This window comes from Antechinus flavipes, chromosome 3, assembly GCF_016432865.1.
Source record: "Antechinus flavipes isolate AdamAnt ecotype Samford, QLD, Australia chromosome 3, AdamAnt_v2, whole genome shotgun sequence".
Taxonomy (NCBI): domain Eukaryota; kingdom Metazoa; phylum Chordata; class Mammalia; order Dasyuromorphia; family Dasyuridae; genus Antechinus; species Antechinus flavipes.
The window spans coordinates 535,228,470-535,250,070 of NC_067400.1; the positions used below are offsets into that span (position 1 = coordinate 535,228,470).

At 36.9% G+C, this 21,601-nt stretch overlaps 1 protein-coding gene across 2 annotated transcripts in view; it reads left to right on the forward strand.

Annotated features, from left to right (window-relative positions):
• Positions 1-6,125: 6,125 nt before the first annotated feature.
• The window catches only part of TMEM135 (transmembrane protein 135), a 327,016-nt gene continuing 311,540 nt past the window's right edge, over positions 6,126-21,601 (forward strand). The window contains exon 1 of one of the 2 annotated variants that reach the window (XM_051987292.1): positions 6,126-6,511. In XM_051987292.1, the coding sequence (XP_051843252.1) occupies positions 6,371-6,511 (141 nt within the window). In that variant the 5' untranslated portion in view covers positions 6,126-6,370. The remainder of the gene's footprint in view (positions 6,512-21,601) is intronic. The other variant, XM_051987293.1, reaches the window with a different exon arrangement.

Here is a 21,601-nt window from a genome sequence, read left to right on the forward strand (position 1 = left end):
AGTAATTATGGGAGCAGGGGAAGTGGGAATCTGGGCAGTAAGTAAAGGCAGTAATATTACAGCCCTACTGCTCAACCAAGACAACAACCAAGTGCACAAGTACTAAGCAAGCATTAAATGCTAAGCATTTTTTTTCTTGTCAAAATGTGTTGAATATTGAATTTGACAGATTTCAAAACAGATAACTGCCAAGGTACCACTGTACTATTTTAAGTACTGGGGATCCAAACAAAATAATTAAGATTGTTCTTTTTCCCAAAGAGCTCAAACTAGGGGAAACAACATGTAAAAGAAATTTCAGTTACAGATATTCTGTTCAGGATTTGTAACAATGACTACTTACTTTAGGTAGAGTTGTTACAACAATATTTCCTGGATTAAGGGAAGAGAATAAACATTTACCTAGTGCTATTATATGTCAGGCACTTTGCTAAGAGCTTTATGAATATCTCATTTAATTCTCACAACAACTCTGTGAGCTAGGTACTGTTATTATTCCCATGTAACAGTTGAGGAAACTGAAGGTGACAGAAGTTAAATGACTTGCCCAGGATCATGAAACTAATAAGTATCTGAAGCCACATTTGAACTCATCTTTTTGACTTCAGTCTCAGTGCTCTATCCTAGCTGCTTAGGTCAGTCTGAGAGTCTGAGAGGATACACTAGACAAATTTATCCATTGTCCTATATCTTCTTAAAGTCACTATATCCTTAATTCTGATCTTAAGGAATAAACCACTCCATTTGTGGTTTTGACATCAATTTCTGCTTATTTCCATGGTGAATATTTTGACTTAATCAACATATGTTCATGATGTTGACTCTGTATCGATATGTTATATATTCACAGCAGTGACCAGAACAGATGGTATCCTGCTTCCTTTCATGTTCTTGACTTACCTATCAACACAAAAACTAATACTGCTGTTTTAATAGGCTTTTAAAAAAGTGACTCCAGGATAGGGGAAGATAGGTATACTAATGTACGATTGGTAGAAGGGACTGAAAGGAGAGCGAGAATTTGGAATTGAAAATAAAAATAATTTTTAAATTTAAATTCTAAAAAAGGTGGCTCTAAGTAGCCTACTTACTGCTGACAAACTTCTTTATACTTAGCTAGGTTGGCATAATACTTTATACTTAGTTAAGTTGGTCATTAGAAAGCAGGCATAGTTTGTTACTAGGATCATACTTTAAACCGTTCTAGCATGGTAAAACTTGCTAAAGTTGGCATTTCATTGCTATGGGCTTCAAGAACTCAGTCATCTACATGTTATGATGAATCATTGTTGCAGAATTTTGTGGTGTACAGTGATCAGCCTTCAAACCAAGTTTATTAAAATGAATGATGAAATCAATGGTTTATTATGGTTTATTAAGCACTTAAATTTTGTGCAATCAATATGAGAAGATCTGGGGATACCAATAAGAATACCAATACAAATAAAAAAACAAGAGCGTCCTTGCTCTCAAGTTAATCTATTAATAGGGGAAATAACACATATGGAAGGGTTCAGTTGCAAGTCACATGAAAAGGTCCTATGGTCATAAGGATTCAGAAGTAAAGTAGATAGTAATGCCTTTTGTTTAATGCCATTTCCACCAATAAAACCATATCAGTTTCTGATATTGAACTATTTGACAATGTCAAGGACTTTGGTGGCAGGAACTTTCTTTTCTGGATCTTCAGTTACTGTATCTGTAGCGCCTTCAAGAACAGATATCTGGGTGCATCTCCAGAGGGCTGCTTCTAAGGATTATGGCTGCAAGATTCTAGGCTAGAAGCATTGCTAGTCCCAGGGCTCCTGGACTTAGAGTCAGGGCTGTCTCCATCTATGTCTAAGGGGAGATGGTGGTCAAAGAGGTGGTGGTGGTTTAACTTGCCTGGCACATGCTGCCTCCTTCTTTCCTTTGAGGAACATTGCTGATTTATATAGGCTTGCTCCCCCAATCTGCGGGTATAATTAACTGGCATTTGGTTGAGAGGGCTGGCCCCTTCTTCTCCATTGTTATTTCCTCAAATGATGGCTATGAGGATTAGGACAGAAAAAATAGCACTAGTCATATGTGTGTATTACTCCTCCCAGATGTACCTGTGCCTAGTGGTGGTGGTGATGATGAGGAAAGTAGGCTCCTCTATAACAATTTCTCCCTCAGTGAAGGCTATAGGCACTGGGCTAGGAGAAAGTCTGGTGGTTCGGAGAACATTGGCTATAACCTACACACACACACACACACACACACACACACACACACACACACATATATATATATAAAAATTTACATAGAATTTACATTTCCATATATATATAAATTTACATAGAATTTACATTTCCATAGGAAGAAAGTCATGGAGAATCTGTTTCTGAATCTTTATCCAGCAATAGCATCAACTGCCTCAGGGAAAAGAACTGCGTGGAAATCTGAAAGAGCAGTTTTAATTGAATGCTGAGGATAGAAATCAGATTACCATGGGCTAAAGAGAATATGGATAGTGAGGAAGTATTGAAATTGGATGTAGACACCTTTTTAGGAAGTTTGGGAGTTAAGTAAAGCAACTAATATGGGATAGTTGCTGAGTGGGCTAAAAGGATTAAGGGAAGGCCTTTTCTTTCTTTGTTTTGGACTGAGGAGACCCGACCAATTGGTAGACGGAAAAGATTGAGGAGGATGATTGCTGAAACCAGATCCTGAAAGAAGCAGAATGGTATTGGGATAGAAAGCACAAAGGGATTAGATTTACTATAGAGTGGGTAGCTCTTCTGTGACCAGAGTGTGTGGAATGGAGAGATGAAGAAAAAGAAGAGAGAGAAAGAAGGAAGTAAGTGATGAAACTGAGAAATTTTGAAGTCTGGAAGAGGGGAGAAAGCTTATATTAGAAAGTCTCAATCTTTTAGTGAAGTAGGAATCTGCTATCTGCTAAAGTTAGATGAGGAATTGTTGTTGGACTTATTTAAGCATTGATAAGAGAAGACAGAATGGGTAGTATATGATTGCTATCCGGAAGGATTTGAAATGTTGTCACATGGCACAGGAGCCAGCATTACCAGGTGGAAATTATATGCAGTCAGATTTCAGTTCAACATGAGCAAGAACTTTATTTTTTTTTAATAATAGCTTTATATTTTCAAAATATATGCTAAGATACTTTTCAACATTCTCCCTTGCAAAGAATTTTGGTTTAAAAACAAACAAAAAAACCCAAGACCACCTATCACCAGATAGATCTTTTACTGAAGGTGCCCAATGATGGCTGCCTCAAATGATAATATTTCTTCTTCATCCTTAGAAGTGTTCAAGAACAGGCTAGATGATTACTCTGTTAAATAATACTGAGTGAGTGTTTGTGTGTGTTGGGGGAAGGGCAGTATTAGATTTAGAGTTGAGAACTTGAGTTATATTCTAGCTCTATCACTTAAAACACCTGTGTGACTTTTGGGCACATTTCTTCATAGCCAAAATAAGGTTGATGGTCAGATGAATGACTCAGGCCCCTTCCAATTTAAACTCTATGATCTTATGATAGATTCTGTTTTGTTCTAACCCTCATAGTTTAAAATCTAACCGAATTGGACTGTCAGTGAAGATATTTACATGATGGGCAACAAATAGTTTCAAACCAAGGTGTTTTATAAGCTGTTTTTGAGCTCTCTCTGGAACTCTGACCCTCCCCCAAGATTATCTCCATTTTATCTTTTACTTATTTGTAGTTTGAAAGCAATTGTTTGCATTTCTCTTATTAATAATAGATAAGATTTGTACAGCACTTAAAAATTTATAAAGTACTTTACAAATATTTCATTTTATCCTCACAGAAATCCAGATCCTAAATTATCTCCATTTTAACAGATGAATATGCCCTCCAGGCAGGGGCCATTTTTTTGTTTTTGTATCCACAGCATTAAACTCTGGGTCTGGCTTCAGAATTGTGCTTAATACATATTTGTAGACTGACTTGAGTTCTGAAGACATTAGCCATTTACTATGGGAAAATTAGAGAAAGTTCTAGGAAGAGGTGGAATGAAAACAAACAAAATGCAATTAAACCCCTATAGGATGGGTCCAAAAAGCTCTCTCCATATACTAGTATATATGAGACTAGTGCTAGACCCCCTTTCGCAAATTAACTAATCAGAGACATCTTCAGGTACAAAGAGAAAGCATTTATTTAGTCCTTGTAGGGAGAGGCCTAGACACACACACCTGAGAATCATCCCAGCTCCCACCATGTGCCCTTGGAACCTGACCAGCTTCTGGCTTGTGGGAGTTTAAATAGCAAAAGACCCAAGCCTTTTCATTGGATAGACTAAAAGGACTTAACCATCCCTGACCAAAGGTCACCAATGTTGTCTGCTTTTCACAGGTCACTTTACTTTCTGTAATTTCCTGAGGATCTGACCTTTAGAGACCATGTGATTCTCTGCCATCAAGGTCCAAGACCTGATCTTCCAGCTCTGGGAATAGGAATCACGTGATTTAGTCTCAAACTGAGAAAATTTCATCCAATCGCATGCAGTCCTTCCACTTTTTCATTCATTTGAAGATTTCTCACCCCAATATATATATCTTGCACTAGGGCATCTTTGTGACATTGGCCTTCAGGCTGGTCCCTCTTCAGTACTAACTGTAATCTGCCCTCTACTATTTAAAAGCAACAGCCTCCCCCTCTCTACCCCTCCTCCCCCCCATTAGCTGCTTCCACCAACTCCCACTATCTGTTTTAGAAAATCTGCCATCACTTTTTATTTACTTTTTTTTTTTCCCAGTAAGACATTCATAGCTTATTTTTGTGATGGAAGAGAAAACATACTGGAACAGTCCTCATTTAACAAAAGAGGAAATTGAAGTAGAGGAAAGTTAAATTTGATTTTTCAAAGATAATCTACCCATTCAGCTGTAATGAGTGATTTTCCTAAAACATCCCTCAAAGAACTCCTGTGACTCCCTATTATTCCCAAGAGCAAATATAAAATCCTCTGGCATTGATAGTTCTTCATCAGTTGCAGACCTCTTCCATTTTTCTTTCCCCTTACAGGCCCCCCACTCCACTCTTGGATGCAGTGACATCCTCTTACCAGGCAACTCGACTCTGGGTTGGGGCATTTTCCCTGGCTGTACCTCATGCCCTCCCCCCCCTCCAGCTCTGGCTCCCAGTCTCCCTTCACATCTCACCATAAACGCCCCCTTCTCCAATTGTTGAAGTTGTGCACTTAGGTGGATAAGTCTCAAGGCAGGTCCTACAGGATGATGAGGCTGCAGGTTATGGTCTCTCAGCTTCTAAAGCAGAAGTACTGGAAGGGAGGGGCCACATGCTCAGGAGCAGCCCAGGTGGAGGAGGCAGGGGTGCCAATAGCAGTGCCAGAGGACCCAGGACTCCAGATAGCTTCAAGTCCCAGGCAGTGGCCAGAGCCCTGGGCTCAAGGAACCATAGATTCCACATCTAGTACCCTGCTACCCCCAATGAAGTTTGGTGGGGGCTGAATAGCCGTAAGAGTTATGGTTCTTTATAGAAATCGAGTTAGGTCAAAGAAGGGAGGAACTGGGCTGGGACGCCTTGTTTCGTTCCCCTTTAATTCTAGAATTTATCCTGTGTATAACTTGTTAGTACATAGTTGTTTGCGTGATGTGGCCCCATTAGATTGCGAGCTCCCCGAGGGCAGGGCCTAAGTTTTGCACCTCTGGTAACTCTTAAGGTTTAGGACACTGCCTGGCACATAGTAGGCACTAAAAATAATGCTGAATGACTGATTCCCTCAAACGTACACAATTTTTCCGACTTCGGCGTTTTCTGCTACGTGGTCTCCCAACCCGGGGAGAATGGAAAGGAAGCGGAGCAACCGATCCTCCCTAAACTAAACCTAGCCAGACAGGCGGCTACGAGAACGGGGCGGGGGGGGGGGGAGGGTGGAGAATGAAGAAGGCGCGCTTCCGCATGGCGTTCCCAGCGAACTCGTAGTGGGAGGGGGAAGCGCGGGGCGCGCGCTCAGAGCGAACGTCCTCCTGCCCCAGTCCCCAGCGGAGGGACAACCCGCGGGGTGTGTGTGTGTGGGGTGTCTGGGTAAGGACCACGCGGCGCGCGTCCACGTCCGCGCCCGCGCCTGCGAGGAGGCGGGTAGAAGGAGCGTGCACGCTCCGCCTCCTCCCCCCCCTCCGCACGTTCCTCCCCCTCGCCCTGCGATACGCCGAGCGCTCATCATCCGAGGACTTTGGCCCAGAGTAACCCCGCTTGCGTGACCTTTCCCCTCCATTCCGCGCCTCCCGCGAGCCGGCGAGGCAGGGCGGCCGTTGAGTTCTCGTTCCCCTCCCCCTCCCTCTGTCCCTCTCTCCAGCCCTCTCCCCCCGCCCCCCTTCCCCGACGGTGTTTCCAGACATGGCGGCGTTCAGCAAGTCTATCCCTCACAACTGCTATGAAATCGGCCACACCTGGCACCCGTCCTGCGGGGTCTCCTTTCTCCAGATCACCAGGGGCGCCTTGGAGGAGTCCTTGAAGATTTATGCGCCCCTGTACCTGGTGAGAGAGCCCCGCTCCTGGACCCCGCTCCGTCCCCCCTTCCCCTGGCCTGGGGTAGGGTGGGCCGGACCGGGCTAGTTGGGGTTGGAGGGGCTGAGCTGGGGATGACGCCCCTCGCCCGAGGGTCCGCCCCCTGCCCCTGAGTTCGGGAGCGAGCGGCGCGGTCGAGCTGTCATCCATCCCCGGGAGCTGGGAACGAGGAAGGGGAGAAGGAGGCTGGGGGTCTGGGTCTGAGTTCTGAAGTGCTGAAAATAAATGACGATGTGCTTATTTGTGGTCTTTGGACCCCGGTCTGTGTCTGTTACAAAGTGTAAGTGAGGGGTAAAGTCTCTACCTTTTAAATCATATGACTTGATATATCCTCGGTGGGATCCAGGTCTGTCTTTTAAAAAGTGTAAGTGAAGGTTTGACCTCCCATCTTTTTAAATAGTGTCCAAGTCTGAATAGTGTTGGAGCTCCTGCCTTAGAAGTAATATGAATTGCTGTTCCTACTGTAAGTGAAAGTTTCAGTCCTTGCTTTTTAAAATAGTGTGAATTGCTGAACCTGCCTCGGGCCAGCTTCACGTCTTTCTTAGGTGAAGGTTTAGGTCTTTCTCTGCCTTTGGGTATATCCTGGGATTCAGGTCGGTGTCTTAAGTGCTGTGAGGCTTCAGGTCTATCTTTTAAGTAATACTAATTGCTGTTTCTAACCCAAAATCAGGGTCCTTGGCTTTTAAATAGTATAAATTTACGAATCTATCCTTAGTCTGGTCCATGTCTTTTAAGTAATGTAAGTAAAGGTCTTAGCTCATTGCCTTTTGAGTTGCTGTATCTATTCTCATCTTAGATAGTACTTTTGGATTAAGAATCCCAATTTATGATAGAAAGAGTGCTGAACTTGTAGTCAAGAGACTTGAGTTCAAATTCTATTTTTTGTCATCTTACCACCTATGTGACCTTGGACAAGTCACTTCACCTAAATGAACTTCTGTTGACTTTGTAAAATAAGGAGGAGGATGTATTCTATGAACTCTGAGGACCCTTCTTATTTTCAGATTTTTTTTTTGAGGTCTGACTTTTCCTATGTCAGGTTGCTGCTGGGGAGAATGCTTACCTTACTCATGGGACTTGAGGTTGAATTGTTGCTTTATTCCCTGTGTGCCTTTTGACAAGTTTTACCACCTCTATTTTACTCTTCAGTAAAATGAAGAATTTAGACTAGTTGATCTCTGATAACTTCTACTTCTAGATCTGTAGTCTTAGATAATTATTGCTTTTTTTTCCCCCAGCTGATTTTCCCCAAGACCATTGTTGCTAGGCAGCAGAGGGACATTTCTTCTCCCTCTCACAGGTTTCTGGTACTTGGGAATTTTGCAATTGTTTTTTTCAAGCTCACAAATTAGACTATTTAGTGTTCAGGAATTTACCTAAAGTTTGTCTTCGGTTATGCAGTGTGTGCCTTCTCCTGAAAATTATTCAGGAGGTTTTGCTTTGCATTTTGAAGGATTTTTTAAGAATTCAAAAGAATTCAATTCAAGTTGAAGCAATTCAAAAGTGTTTCATGTAGGGCAGGCCATTTTAAAAAACAATGTCCAGAAATTCATGTAGAGATGAATTCCACACTAAAAACACAATTTTAAAAGTACTCCTAAATAAGAAAGTTCTTCCCTTTCCTCCATGTTACGTTTGTTAATATTAAAGTTCTTTTTAAAAGAAATACAAGTGTTACTTCTTTACTTCTAATATTTTCCTGTATCCTTATAAAGTACCACAAAACACCAATTGGGTTGTCAATGAGTACTACTCCTTGTTAATTCAGATATGTGTTGGGGCTTGGTATGAAGGAAAGAACAGGAAGGACCCTAGTTGTAGCTTCATCTTTGCTTTTTCCAACAGGTATGACTTAGAGCAAGTTACTTAAATCTGAGCCTTGATTTTCTCATTTGCAGAATGAATTTATTATCCTTATAATTCCTGATCCCACGAATAATTCATTTCAACATTTAAAACAATAATTCCTTCTGTGAGCCTATGCTTTGTTTATTAGAACATCCTTCCTTGTTCATAAGGATTTAAATCACAGTGAGACAGAGGATAAGACATGTTCACAAATAACTGTAATATTGTTCGTCCTTCCCTTTCCAGTTCTCTCTCCTATCATTTCAGATAGTGGAATCTTCAGTGAAATCAGATGGGGAAGCCCTTCAGATGGGGTTAGCACTTTGAAAGGTGTCTCCTCATTGGAGGTATTTTAGGTTTTGATATCTTGCAAGTGTCCTCTTGTCTTTTATCACCATATTGATGAGGTGTACTATGAGGAAAGTAATCTTTACAGCCACTTCTGTGAACTTAATTCTAGATCATAGTACCCAAAGTTACTTGTTTTCATTTCTGTGCATTTAGGCATTGTTAGTAGTTGTTTAGTTGGTAGGATAGCTAGGTAGCACAGTGGATAGTGTGCTGGGCCTGGAGTCAGAAACTTAACACTGAAACTGGATTTGAACTCAGGTCCTGCTGATTCCAGGGCCAGTGCTTTTTCCATTATGCCATCTAATTGTCCCTCTTCAAGGAATGGGATTTTGACTTATATGAAATACTTTTGGAAGATCTTCTAAAATAGTATTCTTCAAGGAATCAAGTTTCTTTCTTTTTTTTTTTTTTTTGAAGCTGATAGACAATAAACATAATGAGAGTTTATATTTTTCACTTTATTTTCTCAATAATATGTGAGATAGATGCTATGATTTCCCCATTTTTCACTTGAGGAAACTGAGGTGAACAGGTCACATGACTCACTCAGAGTCCCACAGCTGGTAAATGTGTTGGAAGACAACTTTGAACTAAAGTCTATACTATACCTATGATTCAGTTCCTCCGAATCTGTGAATCCTCCTATTTAGTTGCAAACTATATATCTTTATAGCAAGAGGGATAATACTAATATACTTAATACAAGCCTTGAGTTATATGAGCTGTATTTGTAGTACCATTTGAAAAAAAAATTCTCTTAACATTGGGCTTAGGAAGAGCTGCCAAATTCCTTTGTTTTCATTGTTTTTAGTTTTTAAAATCTTTTCATCAAATAAAATAAGATAGCATATTGTTACTCCTAGAACTGAAATATTCAGACTTAATTATATCTGGCACAGATAAACTATTACATGTTTGTTAATATAGATAATCACACTCCTAAAGCATGATTTTTCTTATCATAGTTAATAACAAATCCTTATTGAGCTCCTCTTATTCCCTAGGTGCTTCTGTAGACTGGGGATTACTTAAGGTATAAGACTCAATCTCTTCTCTCTGGAGACTAATCATTTTATTTGGGAGATACAACATATTTTGTATTGTTATTTATTTCTCAAGTATATGCTTCATTACATGTAGGAAGAATTACAGGATTAAGAACTAGAAGGCAACATTTGGTTTAGCACACTATTTAAACAAGTCAACTGAAATCCAGGGTCACCAGCTAGTAAGCAGCAGAATTGAGATATAGCTAAGCTTTTGTGTTGATTTATATATATGCGTGTGTGTGTTTATATATGTTTCTGTCTTAAGATCTAAACACACAGATACACATGTATATATAAATGTACCTGTAGGTATATGTATGTGTGTGTGTATATATATATATATATATATAATATGTTGTAAATAATGTGTGTATATAAATGTAAATTACACACACACACACACACACACACACACACACATATATATATTAAAAAATAGAATTATATGTTCAGGTGAAATAGACATAAGAGGTTTTAATTTGTTTCAGCTTCAGTATTTGCTAATGGTTTTAGATAATTGCTAGAAAAGCTAACAGAATCTCAGGTTGAATTAAAAGAAATGTAGTGTCCATAAAAGGGAGGTACTAGCCTACTATACTGTCTGCTTGTAAGGTCATATCTAGTATATTTTGTTTAGTTTTAGTTGCCAAACTTTAACAGGGATGTTGATTAACTAAATCTTGTAGTACATGTAGTATAGGAAAAGGAGGAAGTTACATGGCTCAGTAGATAGAACACTGGGCTTGGAGTCTGGAAGACTTGAGTTCAAATGTGACCTCAGACACTAGCTGTGTGATCCTGGACAAGTCACTTAACTCTGCTTTCTTCATCTGTGAAATATACTAGAAGGAAATGGGACATCACTAGTATCTTCGCCAAGAAAACTCCAAATAGAATCATGAAGAGTTAGACATGATATAAATTATTAAAGAACATTTCTATTGTGACTCTTTTATGACATTTTTCCCACCTCAAGACTACATTTACAGCTTCCATTTATTTATTGCTTCAGGTTGTTCTCTCTGTAACTAAATAGAGCACATCCAATCTTTCTTTCATGTGACAACCCTCCAAATACTTGAAGAGTATTTCTACCTATTGTCTTCTCTGGGCTAATTATTCCCTTTTGTTTCAGCGAATCTTAACATAATATGAACTTGAGGCTCTTCACCATTCTGATTGCCTTTCCTTGGATAATCGCTAGTATATCAACATTCTTCCTGAAATGTAATGCTCAGAATTGTGTTTACTTGATTATATGTGTGCATTTTACTGAATTCCTTCAGCTTTTTTGTTACCCTATCCATAACTACATCTGCATATATTTTTTTTTTACATCCAAGTATTAATACTTATTCCATTTAGACTTTCCATTTTGGCGGTTATGTTTGTGTTGTTTAGAATATTTAGAAATGTAAATGTAACCAAGTTTATAACAGCACATTTTTTGTTTAAGAAAATGTAATTAAAAGGCATCAGTCCTATTGGTTAAACTTTTATTTCTTACATTGCATTAAGAAGTAAATATGGTGCAAAAATATTTAAAGTAGCCCTTTTTGAAGTGGCAAGGGACTGGAAACCCATCAGTTGGAGAATGGCTGAATAAGTTATGGTATATGAATGTTATGGAATCCTTATTTTTCTGTAAGAAATAGTCAGCAAGATGATTTCAGAGAGGTCTGGAGAGACTTACATGAACTGATGCTAAATGTAGTGAGTAGAACCAAGAGAACATTGTACATAGCAATAAGATTATATGATGATCAGTTCTGATGGATGTGGCTGTGATGAAGAGAGCCATCTATACCTAGAAACTGTGGGAACTCTGTGGAGCACAACATCATAATTTCACTTTTTTGTTGTTTGCTTGCATTTTGATTTCTTTTTGATCTGATTTTTCTTGTGCAGCTTGATAGTTGTGGAAATATATATAGAAGAATTGCATATGTTTAACATATATTGGATTACTTGCTATCTAGGGAAGGTAGGGGGAAAAGAGAAGGAGAAAAAGTTTGGAGCATAAGGTTTTACAAGGATGAATGATAAAAATTATTTATGCATATATTTTGAAAATAAAATGCTTAAAAAATAAAAAAAGAAACAATACATAATAGCCATATTGCATATATGTGTGCATAGCATTTGATACTGTTAGTCAACTTTTTTTCTTTTTGTGGATGAAGATAAGCTCTGCATTTTATCTACTGAGTTTGGGCTGCCTATTATGGGCTGCAAAAATGTTCAATCTGCAATAAAAGTCATTGAGGCTGAGCTTCAAGCCTGTAACCACTAATTAAGGGAACATGACTCAATTTAATGAATGGGACCTCAAATCTTTCTCACAATATGAGATGCCCTCTTTCTCCAGGGCCATAGTTTTAAAGGGTTTGATATCCAGCTGGTACAGATGAATCAAAGTGAAGTACAGAGTCTCATTGGTTGATAGACCTATATTTTAACCTTTCAAGAGAGCCTTCAGTTCTTATTTATGGTCAGTGAGTAGTGGAGGATGTCCAAAAATGGGCCGAGCTAATCGTTATTCACTAGTCACATTTTGGGCAATAAAGAGTTGTAGGCAGCTCTGAAGACAGGGTCACCCAGTGTTTAAATGCTTATAGACCTGTTGGCCCAGTGCCCTCAGACTTGTTTCCTGATGATAAGAGTGGAGGGACAATCAAAAATAACAGGGGGAGTTTCTATATCATTAGGTAATCTTTGCCACTCTGGGCTTTGTCACTTAGTGAGAAGAAAGGGTAGAAGCCATCTAGTTAGCTTCCTATGATTATGCAAGTGAGCTTCATAAAAAGCAAGTAAATTTATAATCTTGTAGTTTAAAGTTTGGGGCTTATTATAAGAAAGATTCTGTCTAACCTTATCTAATTGGCCCTAAATATTTCATATATATATACACACACACATACACTAGTTGATTATACTGACTAAATGTATAATAGTAGACAAGTATAACAAATGATAACATTACCTTTATGAAATCATATTAAAGTGAATAATACTGATTGGGAATAAACCAAGGGTCTAATAAAGTAAGGGCATAAATTAATCATTCTCCAAACTATACAAGCAACATTGAGGGGGAGATGTCCAATTGGCACTTCACAGTGCAGGACAATATTTCCTTTCCATAACCCAGTTTTGTAATCTTGGAATCTGTCAGTTGCTAAATCTTGTTGACTACTTTCATGTATCTCACCACTCAAATAGACATCAAACTAGTTAAAGAACTCATCTTTTTCCTAGACTGTTGCAATAGTTGTTTATTTGATCTTGTTCTGCTTCACTTTTCTGTTCTCCAATTTATTCTCTAATATTCTTAAAATGCAGGTCTGACAGTGTCAGCCTTCAGCTGAAGAAGCTTCAGTAGCTTCTTATTACTTGGATAAAATGCAAACTTTTCCATTTTTCAATCCATTATTTAAATTTTTATTAGAACCTTTTTATATCATTCTCATTTCTGAATGTTCTTCTTCTTTCTATTTCTTGAATATAAAGAAAACATTTTTTAAAAAGCACAACTAACCAAAATATTAGAGTCTATTAGTATGTGTATTACTCTTATGTCTAGAGCTCTACAATTCTGCAAGAAAAGGAAAGCAGTGTTTTGTTTCAAATCATCTGTGACTCAAGTTTGGCCATTGTGATCACAATAATCATTTTCATTTTTTAAAAATTTAGATTGATGTAATAGTATGTTATTTTCCTGGTTCTGCTTGCTTGTTGGTTTTGTTAGCTCTTATCTCAGCTCATTCCAGTCCATTTCATCGTCTACTCACCTATCAGACTGATCTTCCTAAAATGCAAGTCTGATCATGTGATACCCCTTTCCTGTCCACACCAATTCTATAAACTTCAATGGTTCTCTATTACTTTTAGGATCAAATGGAATATCCTTTATTTTTTCATTCAAAATCCTTCATAACCTTGCCTCCTTCTTGTTTTCAAACCCTCTTATGCTTTATACTGTGATCCAATGACCTTAGCTTCCTTGCTATGCCTTACACAAGGTATTTTCATTGGCCCTCCACTTCTGGAATGCTCTCTTTGATATCTCTTTCTTTGCTTTCCTGGCTTCCGTCAGGTCAGAATGATAAATCAATCTTACATTCTGCAAAAATCCTTTCCCATTCTTCCTTAATACTGCTGCCTTCTTTCTATTGATTATTTCCAGATTATCGTCTGTATCTGCATTCATATCCACAGTCTATTTTTTCCCAGTCTTGTTTATATGTTGTCTCTCCTATTAAATTATGAATTCTTTAAGGGTAAGAACTGACTGTCTTTTGCCTGCCTAATACATAATAGGTCTTTACTATATACTTGTTGATTTGATCTAATTTCTTTTTGGATTGCTTCATACTTCCCTGAATTTTTGTATGTCATGGAACAGTAATATTTCATAATATTATGTAGCACAAATTTTTTGTCTGTTTCTTACAAGTTTTTTGGTACTGAAAGCCCTTCACAAATTGGCCATTACTCACCTTTCTAGGCTTATTATTTGTTATTCTCCTTCATGCCCTCTACATTCTAGCCAAACTTTTTTGTGGTACATAACATTCTCTTTGCTGTTTTTTTTTTTTTTTTTTTTTTTTGCACCTTGTGATTGCAACGGACAGCACATGTAATTTTTCTATATTTATTAAACTTTTTAAATTAGAAAAGCATATTTATTTTAACTTTGTTAATTTGGGCCTACTATATTCATCATATTCGAGCTAGTGTTGATGACTTTTAATGTCTTCAATTACATTGTTCTAAGTCCTTTTGTTCTTAGCTTTCTTCACACTGCATCATTTCATACAGTTATTAATATGTTTCTCTAAACATTTTATTTTTTCCTTTCAAACGATTGTATTGATGCCCTCTTCATTTTCTTTCTTAAAAAAAAATTGCCTCTTCATGATGTCTCCCATCTCCCCATAGAATTGTTTGTTGTAACAATTATGTATGATTGAATAAAAGAAAGTCATTACATTGTCAATGTCTAGAAATATTTGCCTAAATCCACCATTCTTGGCTGAGAGGAAGGATACAGGCTTTCTCATTCTTTCTAAGTTATGGGTTAGACACGGCATTGATTGCAGTTATGAAACTTTCAGTGTTGTTTTCTTTTGCATTATTGTGATTATTGGGTTAATGTGGTCTTTGTATGAAATCAGTCATCCGAGAATTTTTTCCTTTGATAGTACTCTTTTGGTTCTACATACTGGGAAAGATCTATTCTATTCCCACTCTTTCTCTTTTTTAGGTTAAAACACTCTCCAGTTCTTTCAACTGCCAGTATCCTGGTTTTCCTTGTCTAAACTTTTTCTTCTTCATAACACTGTATTTCTTTTAATTCAGTTTAAAATTAACTTTGTGAAGATTGTCACATCATACTGTTGGCTAACTGAGTTTCAAATTCATTAAAAATTTTTTGAGATCACTTGTTGTGTATCTATGCTTCCTTTTTCTGGTCTTTATGAATTTGAATTTTGAACCTATTTTTCTTGTTAGATTTAGCCTATTGTTTAACTAATGAAAATCTTTCTGCATCCCTACTTTCATCTAATTTATTTTCTGTTCCTCCTAGCTTTGGGTCATCTTTGATTAATAAGTATGTCATATGTGTTTTTAACTATTTTATTAGTTAAAGGTTAAATAGCTCATAGATTCTTGAGATTCTGTATTAGAATCATTCTTCTAAATTGACATTAAATTTTTAATGGCTACTTTTTGGGTTTAACTGTTCAAATAGTTATTGAATTCATCTAATGTACTATTGTTTAGCTGTGTTTCTCCAGCTTCCTCACAATATAACATGACAAACTTTGATAGATGCTTTAGTATTGTTGATTTGATTGGGGGCAAATCACTTACCTGCCTCCAGGTCTGTTTCCTTATTTGTAATAGATGATTTTTGAGCTTCCTTCTAGCTCTAACTCTGTGATCCTGATGTAGCTAAAATCTACTTTAATTCTTCTTCATCTTTTTCTTGATTAAGGAGTTTAGTGACTCCAGCCCACCGAGTCAGTGGTGGTATGGAATTTAATCATCGTTGACTGAAAAAAATGAGTTGGAGTTAATCTAGCATAATTTGTGGGTTTTTTTTTTTTTTTTTGTTTGTTTGTTTGTTTTTTTGCCAAGCAATTGGGGTTAAGTAACTTGCCCAGGGTGACACAGATAGTAAGTGTTAAGTGTCTTAAGGCTGCTTTTGAACTCAGATCCACCTGACTAAGGGTCAGGTGTTCTATTCACTAGGCCCCTAGCATAACTTGTTCTTGATGAAACCATACCAGCTTTTTGATATGATCACTTATTTTTCTATATATTCATTAATAAATATACCCTAGAATAGCTAATAATTTAATTGGAGCTTATTAACCTGTACTTTACAGAGTCCTTTTCCCCCATTTTCTGAAATGACTGTATGTTTGCTCATCTCCAGTTTTGGCATAGCTCCAGTTCTACCTATTCTCTCAAGTACCATTGATAGGAGCTTAGGTTTCACATTTATTCTTTTAGTATTCTAAGACAGAGGTTTCTGGTGTCAAAACATTTTTGAGGTTAAAACATTAAAATGTAATTGGGAAATGTTTAACACAAATCAATAAAAGTAAAATAAAACATAGGTAATGTTAATTTATGATTCTAAAAGTCAATATGTGGCATCAAAGTTCCTCTATTTGAGTGTGACTTCTGCTTTAGAATATATTTCATTTGGGCCAGGTGGCATGAGTTCAAGAATGGTAGTTAGTTGTTTTTTCACTTGTTTCTTATTTACCTCAGGTATCAATTCCTAGAATTGACTTGCCAAAGGATTACAAAGGTAATAAGTGTCAAATCCAGGATTTTAGATTTGAGTCTCATTTAGTACATGATTATTGAGTTGTCATGGCTGGCTTATTAAGTGGGAAAGACAGAGATAATTGAAATTATATTTATTTTCCTTAATCCCTAAGTGGCTGAAGTTGAAGATGTGGGAGAAAGTTGCCTAAAAGCACATTTAGATTTAATTTCAGTTAAAAAAATTGCTACTTATTGTAGCTATGCACAAGATGAAGGGGATTCCTTGGGAAATCACTCACTGGATTTCTCTGAGCAAAAGCTGGATGATCATTGATTGAATATATGATAGCAGTTATTTCTTTGGGAATAAAGGCTTGAAAGTGGCCTTTAAGATCTGTCTCTCTTAGATTCTGTAATTCTAACTCAATGTAGGATTGGGAAAATTGTGTCATTTTCTGAAGGGAATATCAAAATGAAGATCCATTAATGCAAAAACAAAAACTTTTCTTCATTTTTGTGTTTGACTAGAAAGACAGCATAATGTAGTAGATAAAATATTGGACTTGAAGTTAGCTTCAAATCTAACTTTGTGATTCTGGCTTTGTGATTCTGGCCAAATCTCTTAACCTGTCAGGGCCTGCTATCTTTATTTGTAAAACAGGATTGATAGTGGCACCCACCTCATAAGGTGGTTGTGAAGATCAAATGAGAATGTTAGGTAACTTCCAGCTTTGAATTTTTGTGGTTTCTGTTCTGTCTTTTCAAATTCCAAGATCTATATCCTTATAATTTTTTTTCTAATTAATGCTTTTTTTGGGGGGTGGGGTGGAATAAAAACTTTAGGCAAGAAAACTTAAGTAGGAAACTGTTAAAATAGTCCATTTGAGAAGTAAGAGTGATGGCTGTATGTGTAGAGAGGAGTTCTAGATGTGACTGATTGGAAAGGAGAGTTGATAATTGATTAATGTGGAATATAGGGGAATTGAAGAGTTGAGAATAACTGAGGTTTTGACCTGGGGCCTGGAAGGATGATTTGTCAGAAATAGCTTTGGAAGAGGGATGGGTTTTGAGAGCAAGATTAAAAACTCCCATGTTGGATGCGCTGAATTTGAGATACTTCTGGGCTGTCTCAGGGAAATGTTCTGCTTGATGTTGATGATGCAGATCTGTAGGCTAGAAGGAAATGTTTGTGATGTAGATTTGGGGGTCTTCTGTATAGAGGTAATAATTGAATTGATGATAAAAGAACTGATGTTATTATTGAGAGGGGCTATACATAGAGGAAAAAAAAAAGCTTTGGATTAGAGTTTTGGGGGTAAAGCATATTTGGAGTAGAACAATTGGTTCGATAGGTAAATGAACAGGAAGAGAGCAAGGACAGGAAAATGGAGGAAGAAGTATCCAGGAAGAGATGCCAATTGGATCATGTTCTTCATAGTGGTCAGAAAGGATGCATACTGAGATAGGAATCATTGATGTCTTTGAATAAAGCAATTTTAGTTGAATATTGGAAGTTGGAAGGCAAATTGGAACAGATTGAGAAGTGAGCAGAGAAGAAGTAAGAGCATCAAGTGTAAATGGGTTTGTTTCTTTTTCTCCAGAAATTGGACTGTGAAAAGAGGAGGAGAGTTGTAGACCTATAGACCTATAGGTTGTGGGGATAATACTGTCAAATAAAATTTTTTTTAAAATAAGGAGTTAGAAGACCTAAGCAACAGAGTAGGAACCATTAGATACTGTTACACGAAGATTAACTAGATTGACAGAGAACAAAGGGTAATAAGAAGAAGATAGAGTTAAGAGCCCAACTAAAGAGATTGGTTTTGGAATGGAAAAAGTCTACTTTTTTATCCTAACTTAGAACAAAGAATAATGTATAATGATTAAGAATTTTGAGGTATAGATACTAGGAGAGAAGGGTTACATATTTAGATAAGACTTTCTATTGAGATGCCACATGTAAAAATGACTGGATGGATGGTGAGCACTCTGTTCCCACCGTCTTTTCCCATACTTTATTCTTACTCTGTTCAAGAGAAGCTAGTATGCTAAACTTTTCTTGACAATTATTCATTTTTGAACTCATTGATTTCTGGCTTTCATATTCTTTACCATAAAGGATTATGTCATGGAGCAATTAAAAAAAGCATTGACTTTGAAGTTAAAATACCTGGGTCTTCTGTTCCCACCTCTAAACTAGCCATGTGAATATTTGTTTAACTTCTGTATTTGAAAATAAAGATAATGTGTGTACTACCTACTTTTTATGGTTATTGTGAGGAAAGTGCTTCATTTATTATTCTTAAATTTTAAAAAAGATCTATGATTTCTGTGGGATAGATATGTCCTGAAAGCAGATATCCTCTGTGCTTTATGGCAAAGTTTTATGAGTTTCAGAGGTTAAAAAATATATATATATAATGTGGTGACTAGACTTCTGATGATAGGCAGCTTGTAGCTTACATTAACAGACATATGGATCTTTATTGTATCTGTAGCTATGCTTTTGGTTTAGTAGGACCTTCCAAACTATATGCCATCCTGGAAAAGTATTTGAAAAACTCAGGGTCATCTCGTTTGGAGTAGAACTTTATAGAGGCTTCAGGAGCAAATTTGAACCTTTGTGCTTATTATTGCCAGATAATTAATTCTTCAGAGAATTAGCATGTCAATTGACTTTCCCAAACCCGAGTTTTCTTATTTAAAATGAGAACAAAAATACCATTCCATAGTCTTCACAGTGTTGCTATGAGGATCCATTGAAACATTGTTTATAAGTGCTTTGTAAACTGCAAAGCACTGTTCAAAGATAAAAGCATTGTTATTTTTCTTCACCTTTATGTTGTGGTGGTAGACCTGAGTTCTTTGGGACCTACTGGGGTAATGAATTCTCAGATATAGCTTACCAGACTGGAAAGGCTTTGGGTTTTTGGTCAGGGATGGACGGACTGGTGGGATGTCTGTTATCCACGCACCAAGTTTGCTGAATTGGTAGAGACTTGTGACTGTTGGTGACAGTGTGTTGAACTTTTTGCCTCTTGCATATTTAATCCAATTAAGAGCAATTCTTAGTGTGCTAAGAGAGTTAGAGAACTCAAGACATTATTTAAGTTTGCTTATAGAGTTCTACAAATCAGCAAAGCATCTTACAAGAACCCTGGACTTGGAATCAGGAAAATTTTTTCATGAGTTCAAACTCAGACACTTACTAGGTGGGTAATTCTGGGCAAGTCACTTAACTCTGTTTGCCTCATTATGCTCATCTCTAAAATGAGTTGGAAAAGAAAATGAAAACCATTTCGGTTGTCTTTGCCAAAAAAAATCCCAAAAGGGGTCAAAGAAACATAAATGGCCTTTTTTAAAGAGAATGACTATAAGTAGCATAATAGATATAGTGCTCAATCTTAGGATTTGAAGACCTGAGTTCAGATTTCACCTGTCATACTCACTGTGTGCTCTGGGACAAGTCATTTAACCTTTCATAACCTCAGTTCTCTTATGTGTAAAAGGGGATAATAACACTTAACTAATGGGGTAGTAGTGAGAATCAAATGCATAACATGTAAAGCATTTTGCAAATCTTAAAGTTATATAAATGTTAGTTGTTATTTACATAACATTACATAAATTATGCAGGTTTTTCAGATTTCTCTCAAGTTAACACTTTTGTCATTTCATCTGGTGTAACAGTATTACATTTTATTTATATGGCATAATTTGTCCATATTTTAACTGATGAACACCTTTTAAATGTTTAGTTCTTTCTCATTACAAAATGAGCTGCTATAAATATTTTTGCACATGAGTCTTTTTCAAAACTCTTTTATCTTTTTAGGGAATAGGTCTGGGGGTGGTATCAAAGGATAGGTACAGCAAAAAAAAATTAATTTTTTTATGTTACTCTTCTTAACAGATCAAATCATACCTTAATTTCTTAGTCATGTTTGTATATTTTAGGCGTTTTTTTTTTTTTTTTAATGGATGTGATGAATATCCACAATAAGGCTGGTTTGACTAGATTGTAGAATGCATAAAAAGGGGATAATATATAAGATGGCTGGAAAGTTAATGTTAAAGTCACATTGTGAAGGGCCCTAAATGCCAAATAGAAGATTGTATATTTGATTTCTAGAGTTGGGAAGCTTTTACAGTTTATTGAGTAGGAGGAAGTCATGACCAACTTTGACAGTTTTATCGATTGGAGTGAGGTGAGGAAAAGCCCAATTTGTATGAGTCCAGGTTGGAAGTGAGAATTTGAGTTGTGAGTAGCTGTGGGAATGGAGAGAAAGGAGTGAATGAGAGATGTTATGGAGATAGAAAGACATGATTTGGCAACTGCTTTTAATTGTAAGGAATGGAAGATGACTCCAAGGATGATTAGAAAGGTAATCGTGTCCTTAACAGAAACAGGGAAATTTATATTATCCCATTAAAAATAAGAAGTGAAGGAAGCTCTCTCTGGCAATATGACAATAGAAAGAGGAATAGACTCAGAGCCAGAATATCTGGATTTGATTCTAACCTGGTACTCTTAACTATATTAGATGATCATATCCTTATGTTTAATGAAGATCATGTTTACCACTTTAATGTGGTTGTAAGGAAAATGCTTCTTTAAACTTTAAAATGCTATAAATGTGGTTATTATTTATATTAGTATTGCTTAATATTCTTGTGTTATTTCTAGAAGCTAGCAATGAAATTTCTCACAAAAAAGCATGTCACTGGAATTCAATTTCTTATTTTTAATGGGATGATAGGAATTTTCTTGTTTCTCTTAAGAGCACTTCTTTTCTAATGGAGGTATTACTCTGTTATAGTTTAATTGTCTCACTGATAGTACAGAGGATTACAGATTGTAGAATATGGGGAGAAAGGGCTTAGAGATAGTGAGAAATCCAGGATGATTCCCAGGTTTGTGAGTCTGAGGGACTGGGAGAGGGTAGTGTTGCCCCTTACAGTTATAGGGAAAGGGGTTGGCTTGGGGAAAGATAATGAGTTCTGTTTTGAACATAATGAATTTAAG